The sequence below is a fragment of the Xiphophorus maculatus genome, chromosome 10 (genome assembly GCF_002775205.1).
Source record: "Xiphophorus maculatus strain JP 163 A chromosome 10, X_maculatus-5.0-male, whole genome shotgun sequence".
Lineage (NCBI taxonomy): Eukaryota > Metazoa > Chordata > Actinopteri > Cyprinodontiformes > Poeciliidae > Xiphophorus > Xiphophorus maculatus.
This window is the reverse complement of record NC_036452.1, coordinates 8,634,541-8,652,791: the sequence shown is the minus strand read 5'-3', so window position 1 is coordinate 8,652,791 and position 18,251 is coordinate 8,634,541. Positions and strand designations below refer to the sequence as shown.

Sequence of the window (18,251 nt, the reverse complement as noted above, 5' to 3'; positions counted from 1 at the left end):
AAAATCCTGTTTGAATCCTCTACCCAAAATGGCACACACATTCATGCACAAGAAGGAAGTTGGGATGAAATGTCAATGTACTTAGTGCAAAAATCATTTATACCCCTGTCAGATTTTGACATTATTTGCATTCAAAAGAGAATAGTTACTCTTTTTTTCCCCCCAATCTTATTAATATCTGATAATTTCCCTGAAAATGGAATAATTTTGGCAGTTTTTATGGGATCATACTGTCTTAAATAATTTCTTGGTATTACTTATTGAATTAGCTTCTACATAAAAAAAACATAAATAACACAATCAAGAGCTGGAATAATTACTAATGTTTTCTGAATTTGGGCTGTGTAAAAAATAAATAAAAAAATCATGCAAACAATAATTCAGAAATGGAAAAAAATTATATTCTATATTTAACAACCAGGTTCAATGCCTCCAAAACAAACCTACGCACATGTTTGCACACATGCATTTGGTAAACATTCAGGGAGAGAGAGTGGCAAAGACACTCCAGGAGTGTATCCATGGCAGCCACTGAGCTCCTGGTGTTTCTGCTTCACTGAGTGGGCTGCCCGCACGCCTGCCTGTCTGACTGACTGTCTTTCTTACTGTTTTTCCATCTGTCTGGTGGGACTGTGATGATTCACGGAGCAGGAAATCAAGACAGGATGCAGAGGTTAGCCATGTTCCCTGATGAAACACCTTGCAGCCACGAGGCTTCTATGTGGTACCCTCACTCACTCATCCATTGACACTCCTCTTGTTCAACAGTCAGCAGGGAGAAAGACCATTCACGTGGTCACTATTAGCGTGTGTGGCATCTGCTGCAAGCCCCTTTTTGTGTTGCAGCAGTCATACCTGGGATTTTAGCGTGCTACATTTTTCAGATGTAGAGCGGACAACAGCGTGTCCTGGTTATAAGGGCAGTGGGCTTCAAAGAACTCCTGGCACGCAGCATGTGTTGTGCTTCCAGTCGACCATAAATCTTTGTGAAGCTTGAGGGTATAGCATTACTGAATTAAATAAAGAGGTAAATTGAAAGTGGTTTGCAACACATAAATATGGTCAAAGCAGTTATGATTAGGAAAATTTATTTGTCTGCAGTTAGAAATGAGAAATAATTCTGCTGTTTATGACAATAATGCACAGAAGTAAATAATGCTTCCATTTAACATTTTATTACAAAATAAATTAACTCAAAATTACCTGAAGTCTGGACAATAAAGTTACTTCAAATCTACAAATATGACTTTGTATTGTTCATAGAAAATAAACATATCTAAAATAGTAACATATGCCTGTTTAGTTGTCATCTTAAACTTATTAGTATTTTTGCTTTAACACAGTTGTGGCTGTGGCAATTTCAACTGGAGCCCAAACTGTAAATCCTGCAACTTCTGTCTGAATAATGGTCACTGATATGAGTCCCCAGCTGCTTTACAAAATGACTGAGCCCTCTCTACAAAATTGAAATGTATATTTGTGAGCCTTTCTTAAAGATTTACATCTGGAGTAATCAATCGTGTTGAGTATGAATGTAGCTAGACGGTGTCAAACAGTGCGGAGATGTAAGCAAGAGTTCTGAAAGAGGACCGAGAGAGGGTGCGGGGGGCAGTTTATTTATGGAATTTATTGAAAACATCATAATTAGTAACTTCTGTTTTGGAACATGTAAGGGACTATCCTGCATATGACTGGAGACGCCTTTATAAAATGAATTTATTGCTGGCTTAATTTTTCAGAAAAGCTATTTCCACCCCGCTGCTTAACAGAAGCAGTTTCTGAGAGAAATTACATTTGCATGTATAAACCTTTTTTTTTTCAGTGAGTAGGGAATTTAAGTCCCTGTTCAGATCTAGCTCATTCAGTTTAGAAAGTCTTAAATACAGACATTCACACATGGCAATAAAAAACTGAATCATCATATCCCTTTGTAACTGTCCAACTGTGTTTATCATCCAAGGCAAATCACCTAAGACAAAATGTCTTTCAATACAGAAAGGAGTCAACAGTACTTGTTTTGTGTCGCAATATCTGATGAAGCATGAACCTTGTCGAAGTATGATGGGTGCCTGACTGGGAGGCCATGACTCATGAGGAGTGAGCCGGGCCCTGGTGGGGGTCCTGCTCCTTTCACCTCTCTGGACATAACCGAGCGCTTTCCCCCTCCTTGTTCTTTTTTATTCCTAGCCTTGGCCACATGAGTGGCGTGTTGCTGGCTTGATGCTAAGGGAAATGGTGGTGGGGTGCGATGGGGGAGTATGGTGCCCTGTGTCTCTTTGGCCAGGGGCTGCTGCATATGGCTACTCTGAGGGAGTGCCTGGAGTCTGTCTGCCTGGGGCTGCTGCAGCCTCAGGGAGCAGCACTACCTTCCCCTTGCTAGTACTCTTCTCATCATTGTGACGTCTTGGCAATTCTAGGTGACAAACTAGCACACATACATATTTACACTAATGAACCCATACAAAGATTGAAAAGGTTGATGGTCATATAAACACATAGCCTGGTAAAAACCAGCCCATCATCTTATTTTGCTTCACACAGAGGGCCCGGATCTTCGGCTATTGCTGGAGGCATTGACTCTGTTGAAGTTTGATATTTTACCCAATCACAACATTTGGCCGTGACGTATGTAACGCACCAGTTCAATGCTACAAAGCTCACCAGCTTGTAACAACCATCCCCCACTGCGAAGAGAGAAGACCCAAATCGAATGAGATGACTGTTGACTTCTATTTCAATATTTGGAAACGTGGCCAACACGGACTGAATGGCTTCTTTTACTTTCTCTGCTGCTAAAACTAGAGCCAGACTACAATTCTAAAGCAGAGCAGAAAATTAACATCATCATTCACAACTTCTCCTGTTTGCTGATTGGCCCAGTTGAAATTCTACCAGAGAAATCCACTTCAATGGGAGAAAGCCCAGACAGTGCAGAGCAGAGAGATTAGAATCTAGGAGCATTGGAAGGTGATGGTCAAATTAAAAAACACAAGTTCATCTTTTATTAATGGAACCGATATATTCCAATGCAATAAAATCAATCAAGCAATTAGGAAACCATATCCAGGCATCCTTTTTGTAGAGCAAAGCTGCTCCACAGGTATGCAATCAGCTTCTCCATGTGGCATACCTGATATAGCGAGACAGAACAGGTGATAAAAGAAAATGCAAGGGATCATTTCACTGTTAATGTAATTCAGACTGCATTTCTACTTCAAAATCAATGCTTAGACTGGTCAAAAACTATGGTGAAAGAAGATCTATTCAAATAAGGGTCCAGCTCTAACCCTGCAGCCCTCAGGTTGAAATTGGGACTGAATCTTCTTTAAGAACCACTTTTGCTACAAAAAGTCCCATGTGGTCTTAGTGTTATGAACTAAAAGCATAATTTTACCCATTCTGAGGCCAAACAGAGTACCTGGATCCCTCAAAATGCTCCAGACTGTTATCACTAATAGTGCCAAAGCAAATCGTTTAGTATTTTTATCTAACATGATAAAGTTTGTACAGTAAGATGAGCTTGCCAAATGGTAAAGAAATATATACAAAGATAGAAAAGTCTTATTATGTACAATTTAAATATGAAGTAAATATTTCTTCAACCCACCTAAACCTCCCTGGTTTGGTAATCGTCAGAAATATTATGGCTGCAGAGAGAAATGCAATCATGTTCGGAACCATTAGTCACAGACAAGCAGAACTGTATCAGGCCTCGTTTCACTTTCTACAGCCTGTTCAGAGCTCCGCAGCTAACCTAATAACACGTCCAGTTCACTTAGGAGTAAATACAGACAAGAAAATCCAGGGAGTGAAATTTTCATCTAAGGCAGTTCAGTGGTATCAAACAACGAGGAAAAATATATATTTTAAATATGCAAAAAGGGGAGTTGCATTTTATTGTGAGGGTATTGCAAAATAAAACAAATGGGGATTGTTATTCTATGCTTCGACCCGGACAACTGAGGCTTACCCAGGTTACATCATTTATTTTATAAAATAATCTTATCAGAATAGCCTTAAATCATAGCGACCAGGGAAATAAAATCTGAACTTACATTTGAATCCCCAAAAGCAGATCAGGGACACAGTGTGTGTGACAAGCATGCTGTTTGACTCATCCGTCAGTTGCCTTTTGTATTTATGACATGAAACTTGATACAAAGGCCTCCTGCTTCTCAGTAATAAACTGGCAGCGGTGACAATGTATGTGCCTGGTTATATGAACACCTCTCTAAGACTAAGGAAGGCCGTAGACATAAAAAAATAATGTGGGTGAAAAGAGTACTATTCCTGAAATAACATGACATTTAAATGAAACTGTGAAATTTACGCACAGGGAGAAAACCTTTCTGTAAGATTAGTTTGCACTCTGAAACACTAAACCCCCCAAAAACATGTTAGAGGCTACATTATCAAAGACTCCAATCATCAAAGAGGGGAAACGAGACAAGTTTAGTCTGCCACTTCAGCAAACTACTATCCATGCATTTGAGGCTTTCTGACATTAAAACATTGTTCCAGCTGTTGAGCATGGCAGTGGTAGCATCGTGTTGAGGGTTTGTTTTGCTGTCACTGGCACAAAGTGGTTGGAAAAATGAAAATGGAAGACAAGTTCTGATCTTCAGGTCAAATCAGCAGCCTGAATGATTGAAAATTGGACACAGTTAAATATCACAACAAGCTAATAATCCCACTGACACTAAACAAAATAGATAAACCAGACTAACTTTAAGCTTCTGCAAAATCTTCCGCAAAAATCACAATTCTACTACTAGTGTGTTGACTACACTTAAAAGCAGGACCTTGTTGATGACTGTAGAAAGGATATAGTTTTTATGTAACTTGCTACAGGACATTGAACCAAATATTAGTGAGGGTGTATCAATATATTTGTTTATATAATTATGACCTTTAGGGATTACAGAAATGGGCTGCACAGTTGCACAGTTTGTAGCACTGTTCCCTTGCAGTAAGAAGATCCTGATAGAAAAGTCTTATTATGTACAATATAAATATAAAGTAAATATTTCTTCAACCCACCTAAACCTCCCTGGTCTAGTAATCCTCAGAAATATTATGGCTGCAGAGATCTTTCTGCGTGACGCTTGCATGTTCTCTGTGTGCATGCATGGGTTCTCTCTGGGTACATCAGCTTCTTCCAACAGTCCAGAAACACTCCAAGTTGTCCATAGGTATGAGTGTGAACATGGTGATTTGCCCTTTGTGTTTCTGTGCTGCTCTGTCAGTGGTATACTTGGCCTCTCATTCAATGGCTATTCAAGATGGGCACCAGCTCCTCCCACAACCCTGCAAGGATTGCAAGAGGAATCTTTTGTTATTGATAGATGGATCAATAACAAAGGATTACAATAACTTGTTCACCCATCTCTTATTAAAATCCTTATTGTTCAAATAGAGTTCCATTATCTGATAATTCCACCCTAAAACAATACGATACTGCTTCCATCTCTTCCCATTAAGAAATTATGCATTTGCTTGATCTTTATCTCATGCTTTGTGTAAACAGTAGCTTAGTGCATTTCTTTTCTTTTAAAGCAGATGTTCAGTTAAGCCCCAGAGCGGTGGCCTTGATGTTTGTTTCCGTTTGATGCATAAAATAAGTCATTTCATTTCTTTCCACCAAATTAACTTTTTTTTTTATTTTGTATTTCTTACTAACAAGATCATAAACAATTTGGCTTGATGTACGAGTTTGTCTCCGCTCTTTCGTCGTACTAATGAATACAGTAACATAGGCAGAGCTGAGGGAAGCAATAGTCGTTAAGTAGGCCTAATTGGCATCACGCTGTTATCCCTCAGCACTTTGATGACCAAGTTTAAAAATGTAAGCTGAAAAACACATCGGCCACGACTGTCTACTGTTAATGCCACTAAAAGCCGAGTTCAAAGATTAATGATCTGTGACTCATGACACCGTCCAATTATTCTTTTAAAGGGTGTGGTGGCAGATTTTATCTTAAGGTCACACACAGAAAAATGCCTTCAGAGCAGCACTGAAGTGATGCGTTTTTGACATTTATATTTCAAAATACACTCATGGCTGGTTTGTATTTTTAATTTCACTCTGCTAGCAACAGACAGAGCCATTTAAATCATCTTCTGCTAGAGTGTTTCTTAAAAGTGATGCGTTTTTAATGGCAGCAGTAGCCGGGTAAGTCATTACAGGCACTCGGTCTCCTCCGAGTCACTTTGATCAGTATTCTGCGCTTCCAAATTTAGGTCTCACAACCTCACCTAAATCAAGTCCGTCTGACACTGGAGGTCATGGATCAGCACTGTGAGTCTATTCCCAGAATTCACCATGATCATTTGTCAAAGGGTCAGCACATTAAACTTTAATATAACAAGTAGCTTCAGATAGTTTCTCGAATGATTCAATTATTTAAAAGTATATTAATATAAATCAGATTATTAATAACACAAGATGTAGAAATAAAGATCCTGAAATATCTTCCAAATATCTTTAGAACCTTTCTTTCTACATCTTGGCTTATTAATGTCTCCCAACAATTAGATCTCGCAATAAATGTTTTACTGAGTGAATGAATTCACCGAATCAATTTGTGAACTCTTTTTTATAGGTTTTATCATGCTATAACCAAAACTTCTATGTATTTTATTAACTTAGTCTTTATGTGATAGCGCAACACTGAATAGTGTTTAACTCTAATAATTTCACATAAGTGTTCTAAAGTTTTTGAACATAAAAAAGGATGGGGTCCATTTTTGATCAGCAACTTTCACTCTGAAACCATTAAATAAAACCCAGCAAAACTAATTGTCTAATTGTAATGTCTAACTAGACAGAAAATCTAATTTAAGTCTAATTCAAGCCATTGAATTAGAGCTGCAAAGATGTGGAAAACTGAGCTTTTTGTTCTACATTTAAAATGCTACGACGACCACCAATGCACAACTTCATTAATGCAGCATCCTCATGAGTCACTACTAATGAAAAGCAGTGACAAACGCTACTATGATGAAGCAAACAGGAAGATGGAGGTGTGAGTTGATGGCGAGGACAGGACTAAATACACAATGAAATGTTCTTGGAATGAAACTTGTCAAAGGTTTCGACAGACTTAAGTCTGTGTCCAGCAGGACAACACCCAAACATGACATGTATAGCTAGACATGTGTCATGTTTGGGCTAGAACAACCCAGTTAAAGTCCATGCCCAAATTAAATTCTCTGACAAAACTATAGTGGGGCTGAACACAAAGGTGGGTCTGAATTTTAAGATTTTTATTTGTGAAAAAGGTTCAAAATCTATATATAAATTTTTATATAAATTTTCCTCAACTTCACGATTATACATTGCTTTATAATTCCAATAAAATACATTAAAATTTGCGAATACACATCAAGCAAGGAGGAAAACTGGCTTCAGATGCATAAATTTTTCCACATGCTGTTGCTCATCATTCCTAAACTGAAAGCATTTTGTGTTTACATAAAGGCAATGTGACTGCAGATGTATTGAATTGACACGATTTCCCATACTTGTATGTAAGCACCTGCAGTTTCTATAACATCTAAAAATGCCATCAAGTGCATCTTTTGTAATAAAACGCAGCAGGCTATGAGGCAAAAAAAACAAACATTTGTGGTAATCACAAACCTCTGAGATCACAGATGGAGCAACGGCAGCCAAGCTGCAGCCTGCTGCTTATTTTATGCAATGTAGTAGCTAATAAGTAGCTAATACTCACATGGGCAATTAAATGAACAGGGGGAGAATTCTTTTTCACTTATTACAATGAGTAGTGACGAACAAAGTAGCCTTAAATACTAATAAATTGTGAAAAATAACGACTAAGTTTATGTATGTTTTCTGGGAGTAATTTTGTATGTGTTTTCTTCTGTTATGCATTTTGGAAAATTAACAATTTTCAAAAAATATTTAGGATTATTTCTTCTCTTTAGAGCAAACTATATATATTGCATTGAAATAAGTTTTTAAAAAACAATAGCAGGCACTTGTTCAGTCTGCTTTATAATAATCAATTTGCACTTAAAGAGGGACATTTTTCTGGTGCTTTTCCAGAGTCTAAAACGGCTGATTTTGTTGTTTTTTTTTAAATAACTGACACTGTCAGGTCATCAGATCACAATGACCTGACAATACCAGTGGAACAACACTAACTTGTTTCAGTTGCACATGAGGTAATGCTCTCAAATATAAATGACAAGTTTAGAGTATTGTTGTCCAACTACTAAATTAACTAAAAAACCCAAATAAATGTTCTTCAGTTCCTTTAGGCTTTCATTTTTCAAAATTTTAAAATAAACTGCTCAAAACAGCCTGTTACCAAAAACTAAAGTCCACTGTAATATTTTGCTGTTACAAAATCATAAGATTTGAGGTCAGTTAAGGACAAACTAACGAAGTAGCCTAAAATCACCAATGAAGTGTCCGGAGATTTAAGTTTACTTGTAGTGCAAGAAGAAAATGCCTTCAATATTTTTTACCATTATGTGTTTATTCCCTTGTTCTTATAATAACAATATAATAATTTTAGTTCGCATACATAAAGACATAAAATCATATGTGAGTAACAGAAACAGTCACTAAACTCAATCCATTTTTTAGGTTGTATATTAACAATTTTCCTGAAGTTTATCCATGTCATATTTCTTTTAGATGAATGCAGATCACTCTATTATACATTTAAAGGCATCAGCCAATAAGCAAGCTGCAGAAGAACAGTCATGTTTAATGATTAAGAAACATGAATATATCTCAGTTTTCTTTTCAAAGTCTGTAATTAGAGATCCAGATGTTATGATGGCAGGGGGAAAACCGCCATTAGCAAAAGATTGTAAGTATGTGAATGTAATAATAGATTCACACTCATTTAAAAGTCAAAAACAAATTGAAATTAAATGTGGTGAATCTTACACAGATGAGAAACAATTTAACTACTGAAACATCACAGATGTAAATGAGCAGCAAGGTTCTGTCACATGTGAATTACTGTCTGATCAGTTCAACGCAAACAGAAAGACCATTAAAATATTATTCATTAAGATATTTTAACTAAACGTATACTTATCTACCTTGATAAAACAAGATACAGTGTTTGTATACTTTATTAGTGAATAAAGCCATGCATGGTTTGGCCAAATTTTGGCTGAATAATTTAATTAAGGAAAATAAAAACTTGTCCAGCAGAGTAATAAGGACAATATAATTCCCACACAGGGAAATGCCTTTAGATAGTCAAAATTCTCCAACAGGGAAGCCAATACTTCAAAAACTGAGAACATGTGATAACTAATCACATCTGGGATCCCATAAAAACAATCAATAGTCATAACTAATGGCAGTTGCATTTAAAACCATACATTTTTAAATACATCTATTATTTTTTAATTAAATGGTGTAATTTAATGTTTTACTCCTGCTTTCATACAATCAACCTGCCTCAGACTGCAGATGGAAATTTGTCTGTCTTCATGGATAAATATTTCACATTTACAAGATGAACTGAAGCGATTATGTTAATTTATACGCACTGCCCATTTTAAAATAACTCAAATTAATGGCAATGTTTCTGTGTTACATTCAGACTCATAAGAAATCAGACTCTCATATTATTACTATAAATGGGTCTTTTTCCACCAGCGAGCTGCAGCAACATTCACCAATGCTTGACATGCTGTGTTTGCGCTCATCTTTAAGCACATGACAGAAACAACAGCAAAGTAGCACTCAGCTGTTTGAACTTACTAAATCATGCCTCCCGAGTGTCATCACTGCAATTTTTCAGACAGCACTTTAAAGCACCACGAGAGCAGCTCTCAAACTGAATCCACCAATCACCACCTGATGCTACTGAAACTTCTGAGTCATTGCCAAAGGCTACATGTTAGCTATGCATGAACTGCCTTGGTAACATTTATTCAAATAAAAACACTCATAAACAATATGCCTAATTAAATGCAGAGTTTAAAGTATTTTATATCTAGTGTGTAGAAAAGAGAAACCATACACAGTCATCATTTTAGTGTCAATATGTGCAATAATCTCAAAAGGAAATGCTGCTATGTGCTAACAATATATTTGCAAACTTGGAATAAATTTCACTGCTCTAAGTTTCCACTCTTGAAATAGATATTAGTGACAGAGAGACTAAAACTTAATGGGGATGCTGTTATGCTGGAAAAAGTAGGCGAAGAATGAGATAAATAGAGGTTAATCAAGACTATATCCGAAGACTGTGTAAAATAATCCAAAGACCTTTTAATAAATATAAATTAATAATTAATAATAACACTATAAAGCTTGAGGGCTTTATAGTGTTACTTTCCTAACTTCCTGTAGCAGCTGGCTGTGCTGCAATGCTTGTGCGGCAATCTTTGAAAGGTCCATTTTAGCATTAATTTTTCATCATTTCTTAAAACTCTGCTGCAGTTAATAACTGAAAACACAAACAAAAATGTTGTCAAAATCATGATCATCTTTATTGCTGCTTATTTCTTATCCCCGTCATACAACTGCATATCGTCCTTGTGATTCAATACCATTGAAAGATTCACAGCATTAATTATATAATGTTCCAGCATTGCATTCCAACACATTTCATGCTGCGGTATGCACAGTGTGCCCACCACATACCAAACATGTACCAGGTATAACAGCAGTGGCCCAATAACAACATTATTTAATGTTTTAATGTCATTTTCAAAAAAATATCTAAATAATAGACTTTTATGGAAATATTCTATGTACTGATGGGGTCAATTTTTTATGGTTTGTGGAAGGAATGGATCATGTTACATTTGTTGATGTGTGATGGTCGGGGGATGCTTTGTTGCTTCAGGACTTGTATGACTTGATGCACATAATGTAACCATGAATTCTGCACTCTGGCAGAAAATCCACAAAGAGAATGTCTGGCAATCTGTTTTTAGACCTTAAGCTCACGATCACTCGGGTTACACAGCTACACAATGTTCCACGGAAGTTTACAACTGAATACCTCAAAAAACAAAATGAAGATTTTTGTCAAAGTATATACTTGAACAAAAATAAGTATCTCAAAGTATGCACTTTGACGAGAATCAAACAATGGATTGCTGTTGCTTGGAATGACCTTGAACAAGTTTATTCTCAGAACTGCCTCTCTCCCCAAAAGTGTCTGAATTACAGCATCCCTGCAAAGAAGAGTGGGGGGAAAATCCTCTAATTTAAACAACTCATTGCCAGCTGTAACAAATGGTTAAAGGTATAAAGAGGTAAAATCAATTATATGATATGGGAATTCATTTCACGTTCTGTAATATTTAGGCGTACTGAAAAAGCAAAAACAAGAAACGTGTAAGATGCAAAATACTTCTTTACAGCACTGAAGAAATTAAAGCAAGACAGATACATCTCAGTAAAAGTACCTCAACAATAAAAATTGTACACCCTTCATCCCAATACGTACATAATATACTAAATAGGGGTGAATCATAGAAACACATACTTCAAATACTTGAAAGGACTTCAAGTAGAAAAAGCACACCAGCAAGCCTGACAAGTAAAGAAACAGAGTATGTAGAAGCTTAATGAAGTGACGGTAAAGTTAAGTTGCTATGTAATTGCGCCACCACAAAAGAAGGTGGAGGCACTCTTAATACTAATGAAGTGACTAACGAGCTGCCACAACTTCTTTTCACTCAGCGCTGTGTACTGTTCCATTTATAAAGAATGTATCTCCAATCCCCACCACCCCATCCTATAATAATCGTGATTTATTGGAACCCCACAAATAATTTGCTTTATTGATTACCATCAGACTGGGAAGACAAAACCCACAGTTCCAGTGCCTCAGTGTCAGATCAGTCAGAACAGCGGGTGGCAAATGACAAGCGAGGTGGAATCTAGTGAAGGATCAAACAGATTATCAACTCGTTTCTATGAAGCATTCTCTAAAATCTTGTTGTTTGACCTGTTAATGACATGCACAGAGAAGGGAGGGAGTGGGGTGGATTGTTCCTCCAACACAATCTGCCACATCTCACAGCCTCGACAACTGCATAACACACGGACATTTACTCTTATAATGAAATCCATTGCTTCCTAGTTGCTTAGCAACCAAAACACTTATTCATATGGCGCATACTGTAAGCACCTGACACTGCATTTCTGACTCGTTGGAGTGAGACCGATTCTTGGACGAGGAACAGAGAATTTTAAGAAGACAGGGAAGGAAAGGTTGAAAATGAATGTCAGGAGTGTAAGAGAAAGTAAAATGCAAAGGAAATGGGAAGATTTGAGTGAAAGGATGATCCATCTATGGCTCACTCCCACAGAGTAGCACAACAGGTTGGTGGAGCTCACTCGCTCCACTTGGCAAAAATCATAGCAGGAAAACAAAATCTGACTGCTCTCTTTTAAATCACATGGAAATATTGGTGAGCTGTGTAAATGAAAGAAGTAATACCAACCTTTTTGTGTTGTTGTTTTTCTCTTGCATTTTCACAGCTATGTGAAATAGTTTTCTTTAAAAAAAATCTAGCAAATTAGAAAATAGACTGCTAACTTTTTGCATGATTTAAAATTAAGATTTGTTAAATGTTCACATGCCACTCAAAAGAGAAGACCTGCAGTTATGGATGAATAGCTAGCATTCTTGGAAATAGATGTCAGCCTATGAGATATTATTACAACATTTCTGTCTTTTTATGATTACTGTCCTCAATTGTTCTTCATCTTGATATTTGTTTAAAATGTATACTTTAACGTGCTTTTAAAAGTTATAATTTCACCTTGTTTTTTTATCTATTTGCTAGACAATTCAATAACTTTAATAACAAAACCACACTTTCAAATTAATTAAAAAAACAAAAATGTGGTCTAATTACTTTTATTAGAAAAGCTGAAAAATTGTTGCTAAAAAAATTATATAATATTGTATTTTACAGTTATACTACCATAATGTATTATTTCCCTTTTTCGGGAATGTAAAAAAAATAGCCACCCTCATAAAGCAGTAAGTTTATTATATAGGCACTAAAGCTTTAGCTTAATAATTTGTTAAACTTATATTCAAACATGCAATAAGTTTATTTATTATTGATGCATTTACATGAGCGTCGCTACATTAATTTAACGTATTTAACACAATTCTGTTTACATTGTTACATGTAGATCAACAATTAGTTGAAATATTACTAATTGCACTAAGCACTTTTCCTCCTCAGTTTTTAAGTAGTTTTAGACTTTGAGTCTTTCTGTTCTTTATAGATGAACACTTAGACTTAGACTTAGACTGACTTTATTGTCATTTTGCATGCACAGGGTGTATACAGAACGAAATTTCGTTGCATACGGCTCAGGACAATGTTTTGAGCTTTCAATGTTGTGAGGTTACTCCAGAATAAAATAAAATACAGTATAAAATATGAATATAAATATAAAAAATATTAGAGCCTGTTTAAAAAAAATAGTTGGGACAAGCAGTACTTAAGGGGCACTGACACTGCATGAATACCTGCAGCCAAAATACATTTATATGTTGATGAAAGAGATGTTTATATAGCAGTGCCATCCTTTAATCAATCTCCAGACGTTTTACAGGATGCTTTTAGGTCACTGCAGCGATTACTACTAGAACTGAACCGGTTCTGAACTCAAACTAAGCTAATTACATTCAGCTGCTCTCAGATTGAGACAGATGACCCCTTCACTATATTATGTGTATACAAAAAGTAGCTTCATATGAACATCATAAAACCTGGCAATATAAACAATTCTATAATGCTCACATTTATATTTTTCTCTCTGATAAATGGATTATTAAAAAGATACTAAATACTCCTCAGGCTAAATTAGCCGCCTGTCTATCTTTGTCCTTCAGTATCAGAAGCAATAAATTTAGCTTTCATTTCAAAAATTAAAGACCAAAAGCAGTCAATAACTATAAGCATTACCAATGCTAAATCAAGAAATGGTGGACAATCATTTTCAGAATTTCAGGTTTGAGCTTACAAACATCAATGTAGTCATAGCTGAGATAAATCTGAGCTGTTGTCTCTATATTGCCTCTCACAGTTGAACAATCTTTACAAATTTATGTTTTCTGGGTACAAAGCAACATACAAAGTTTCATCAGTCCACCTCATTGTTCTAAGCAGACATCATTCCACATCAGCTTCCCTGATATCCCGAAATCTGACAAAGTGCTTCCTGGGATGATGGATTAGATCTTCCTCACAGCGGAGGACCAATCAGGGACACAGAGACTTAAAATGCAAAGCCACTAAGATGTATTTACAACATGTATAATAAGAGTTGCTATACACTCTAATTATCCTTTGAGGATGGTGTAGTTCAACTTAAACATGAGACATTTATAGTCAAAACAATTAATTGGGTAGTTTTAATTCATAGTTATTTTAAGTAAAACCTACGTATAATTTAAACAGGAAATTTCACTCTGTACATAGAGATGCAACTACGATCAGCAACGTAGCAGCTGATATGCACTGCAAGTCCCAAACACCACAAGATTACGTTTCTACTCCTCACATGCTCATGTTTTCTTTGAACTTGAGCTTCTGGTGGTTTTCCATCCAAATGCATTTGTGCTTGAAAAAGATAAATTAAGTAGTCACAACTCTGAGCAATTCTGACAATTTATTATGGATGGTGAGAAAAGCCCCAAAACAAAATATTCATAAGGAAATCTGACGGGCATGCATAATAAATAGAAAGTAGCATTTGCATTCTCCTCCCCCGTCACTGTCAGCAACACAAGTGAACTTTAGCACATGTGGATGTTGTTTATCATGGAACCTCCAAGTTCATCCACAGTCGCACTTTGTACTCAGGTTAACCACCCTTCACTGATCGTACACAGACTGGTACTTTGGTATATGTTTACATATATTTATTTGCAGATTAATGTTTGGTTTTAAAACCATTGTATATTGCTTCTTAGCACCAGCGATCACACACTACAGTCATAACTTATTACAGTTGGTGTTCCTATTTAACAAGAAATGGGGTGGAGGTGGATTTTCTTGCATTGGCTTTTTGATTTGAGCAACAGGGCCTGAAGCTGTGCAGCTTAACGTAACTTGTGTTTTTTTTCCCCAAACACATAGAGAAAGCATAACTGTTTGTTCCTACTTTTAATGGTGTCATTATGAGTATATTGCTTTGATTGGATAAATTAAGGTAATTTAATTTACTGTATTCATTGCAATGCTGTTGTCTTTTTTAACATTGTTATTTGCATGATTTTTGGATCTCTCTTGAAAACAAAACCCTTCGTCTACTGAAATTTTAGCTCTTAGAAAAGTAGCGTCACCAAAACTTTCCAACATTTCGTCATGTCAGAGGAGCAGCCAAAACATGAATGGCAGTATTGGAGGACTTGCAGAAATCCAAAGCTCAGGAGAGGGAATCAGTTGACAGGAAAGCTATAAGCTCACAAGTGCAGAAATATAGCCTTTATGGAAGAGGGTTTTTTCAAACCATGTAGGAGACACAGCCATCACGTCGAACAATTTGTTCGAATCAGAAAAAACTAAGATGTAACTTTTGGCTTTCATGCAAACTTTCATGTGTGGCAGAAAACCAATACCACAACTGTAACTGTAGGGAGAAATTGTTGTATAAAGCCCTCACTTGAGTGACTGAATAAAAATGCACACCACACTTTTCAGTTTTTTTAAAATCCGTTGTCCTTCAAATTCCCAATTAGGAAATATTTTCTGGTAAAATGCACTTTGTTGCTAAAACGTGATAAAAAAATTTATATATTTAGGAGAATTGATACTTTTTGCAAGGCTCTGTAGTTAAAGATATATTAGAGACTACAGTAAATATCCCAATCTAGTGAATCAAAACCAGAATGATCAGCATAACTTAATCAAACGCATTGCTGATGGGGATTGTGCCATCTTGGATCACTTTTCTGATCAAACTACATTAAATAGAAATTAATCTACCAACAAGTGTGAAGAGAATCCACATTTCTCAGTGTTAGGAGTAAAAATCTTTTTAGCACAGTTAGTGTCACATTAGACCAAGAATAGCAGAGTTCATTATTCAGAGTCATGTTCTGTGTTCTCTATCAATGGGGACCTCAGCACTGATTTAATTATAAGCCCATTTTATAAATCAAACTGACTGGACACGCTGTTGTCACGCACTGCTCGACTCACCAGGATTAAGTCAATAAATTTCCGTGAAAAAATATCCCCCCATGGGAGCCGTGCCTCACCAAACCTACCTTCTTCTTGGCGTTACAGTGACAGCACACGGTCCACAGGTACTTTAGGGTCCTCCACAGGAGGATAATGAAGAGCCCCCCGAAGAAAGTGACCATGGAGGAGGCGAGGAAAGCCCACCACATCCGCTGACCGCTGCTGTCACAGGGCACGTCGGGCGAGAACGGGATGACCACATTCATCTTGGATATGTGGATCGAGGAGTCCGGGCTGTATTTCTCTCCTTTCTTTGCCATCACGGACTGCTGGTCACCTACCCTACCGGCCCCTCGGAGCAAACAAATCAACTCGGTGGAGAGAGCGAGAGAGATTCAGGCGCTTCGGGGAGCTCCAGCCAGCGCCCCCTGATGCCACAACGGCTCAGGCATGTTTGATTACCGCGCCTTGCTCACCGTTCCCACTACAGCTTGTCTGCATTCACAAAAAGAGGAAGGTTGTTTAAAGTTATGTGGACGGCAGAGAGACGGGGAATAACAAGAAACTTCTGAAAGCAAGGTGCGCCTCAAGAATCGCGTCCAAGGCTTGAGTTGCGCGTCATCCGTTTGATCTGTGCGTAAAAATCACATCATCTCCGTGGTCCAAAAAACGTAGTGTTCCCTATATTTCTGATCTGTTTGTTTATTATTATCACAGATAAAAAGAAAAAAGGAGCGCTGTCCTCGTCAGTCGATGATTCACTCACTCCTCCACCTTGTTTGACGGCGCAGCTTTCAGCAGCTCCTCTTATCCTTCGCACTGTTGAATGCGCTCCTCACGGCGAAAAGCTAAAATATTCAGCAAAAAGGATAAAAGATTTCGCTTTTTGTATTATTATTTTTTTTTGTCTTTTAGCTCCAGCGGCCGCCTGTCTCGTCCAATTGTTGGAAGATGGCATCGCAGATTTACAGGTAGCTGAGGGGGGAGGAGCCATCAGCAGCAGACGTAGATGCTCCCAGTTATTTATAGGGACCGATTCATCAATGTTTTATGACCAACTTTGGTGTCTACAGACAATAACTCAGGGGAAACGTCTTCATCACCTGGAGGATATATTTCGAACCCCTGTCTTCCTTTATAAATATTTTAAACATTGAAACCTTAAAAAATGCTTTTAAAAGGATTTTTCGTTCAGTGGCGCCACCAAGGGGGGATTCAGGTGGGACAATAACCACCCGTGTAAAACTTGCTTCATACATTCTATGCACATATTTTCCAGCGTTTATGTCAGTTTAAAATTGTCTCCCACAAAATTACACAAAATAGACAAAGAATGTTTCAGCCAACCTTACTTGACAGCTGTCCACAAGATAATCATGAGATAAAAAGTTAATAAATCGTGAGTATAGTTTAACTGCACACGGTCATTGCTTGAAGGTTTTGTGTCAGGACAAAGTGTATAACATGAGAGGAATGTGACAAACAATATTTAAGAATTTAGCATTGAGTTCAGCTGAGGTTGATGTAAAGTTTCCACAGTCTTTACTGATTTGGGGCGAAATATATATTTTTTTTGGTGTCAGTTCACAGTGTTTTTTCAAATACAAAGTCAGCATAGCAATCTTTCATAAGATTTCACTGCACTTTATGCTCCCATGATTACCATGATGTGACATTTTTCCTCTCTTTCACCAATACATGGTTTAATGACCATTTAATGACCACTGCATCACTGTGCTTGATTGGCCAAAAAACCCACCTAAACTAAACCCCATAAAACATTCACTGTGTATCCTGAAGAAAGAGATTAAACAGTACAAACTGCAGACCATAACTAAAGCAAACTGGACTTCCGCTAAAACCTAAGCAGAGCCATAGGCTGATCTCTTCCATGTCACAACACATTGATGATTCATGCAAAACAAGCCCAGACCAAATATTAAAATAGTAAAGCTGAAATATAATCAATCAGCATTAAACAATATATTTCCTCTTGAATCAAATTACTGAAAGTAAAAATTACTTTAAGGTTTAAGGCCACCTGTTGCAGAACTAACTGGTGATGCCTTCTTTTGCATTTTGTA

General features: G+C 36.9%; 1 protein-coding gene across 12 annotated transcripts in view; it reads right to left on the bottom strand.

Moving 5' to 3' along the window:
• LOC102225404 (calcium-activated potassium channel subunit alpha-1-like) overlaps nt 1-16,891 on the bottom strand; it is a 97,359-nt gene extending 80,468 nt beyond the window's left edge. For all 12 annotated transcript variants that reach the window (XM_023340865.1, XM_023340861.1, XM_023340859.1 and 9 more), the window contains exon 1: nt 16,254-16,891. In XM_023340865.1, the coding sequence (XP_023196633.1) occupies nt 16,254-16,487 (234 nt within the window). In that variant the 5' untranslated portion in view covers nt 16,488-16,891. The remainder of the gene's footprint in view (nt 1-16,253) is intronic.
• Nucleotides 16,892-18,251: the final 1,360 nt, after the last annotated feature.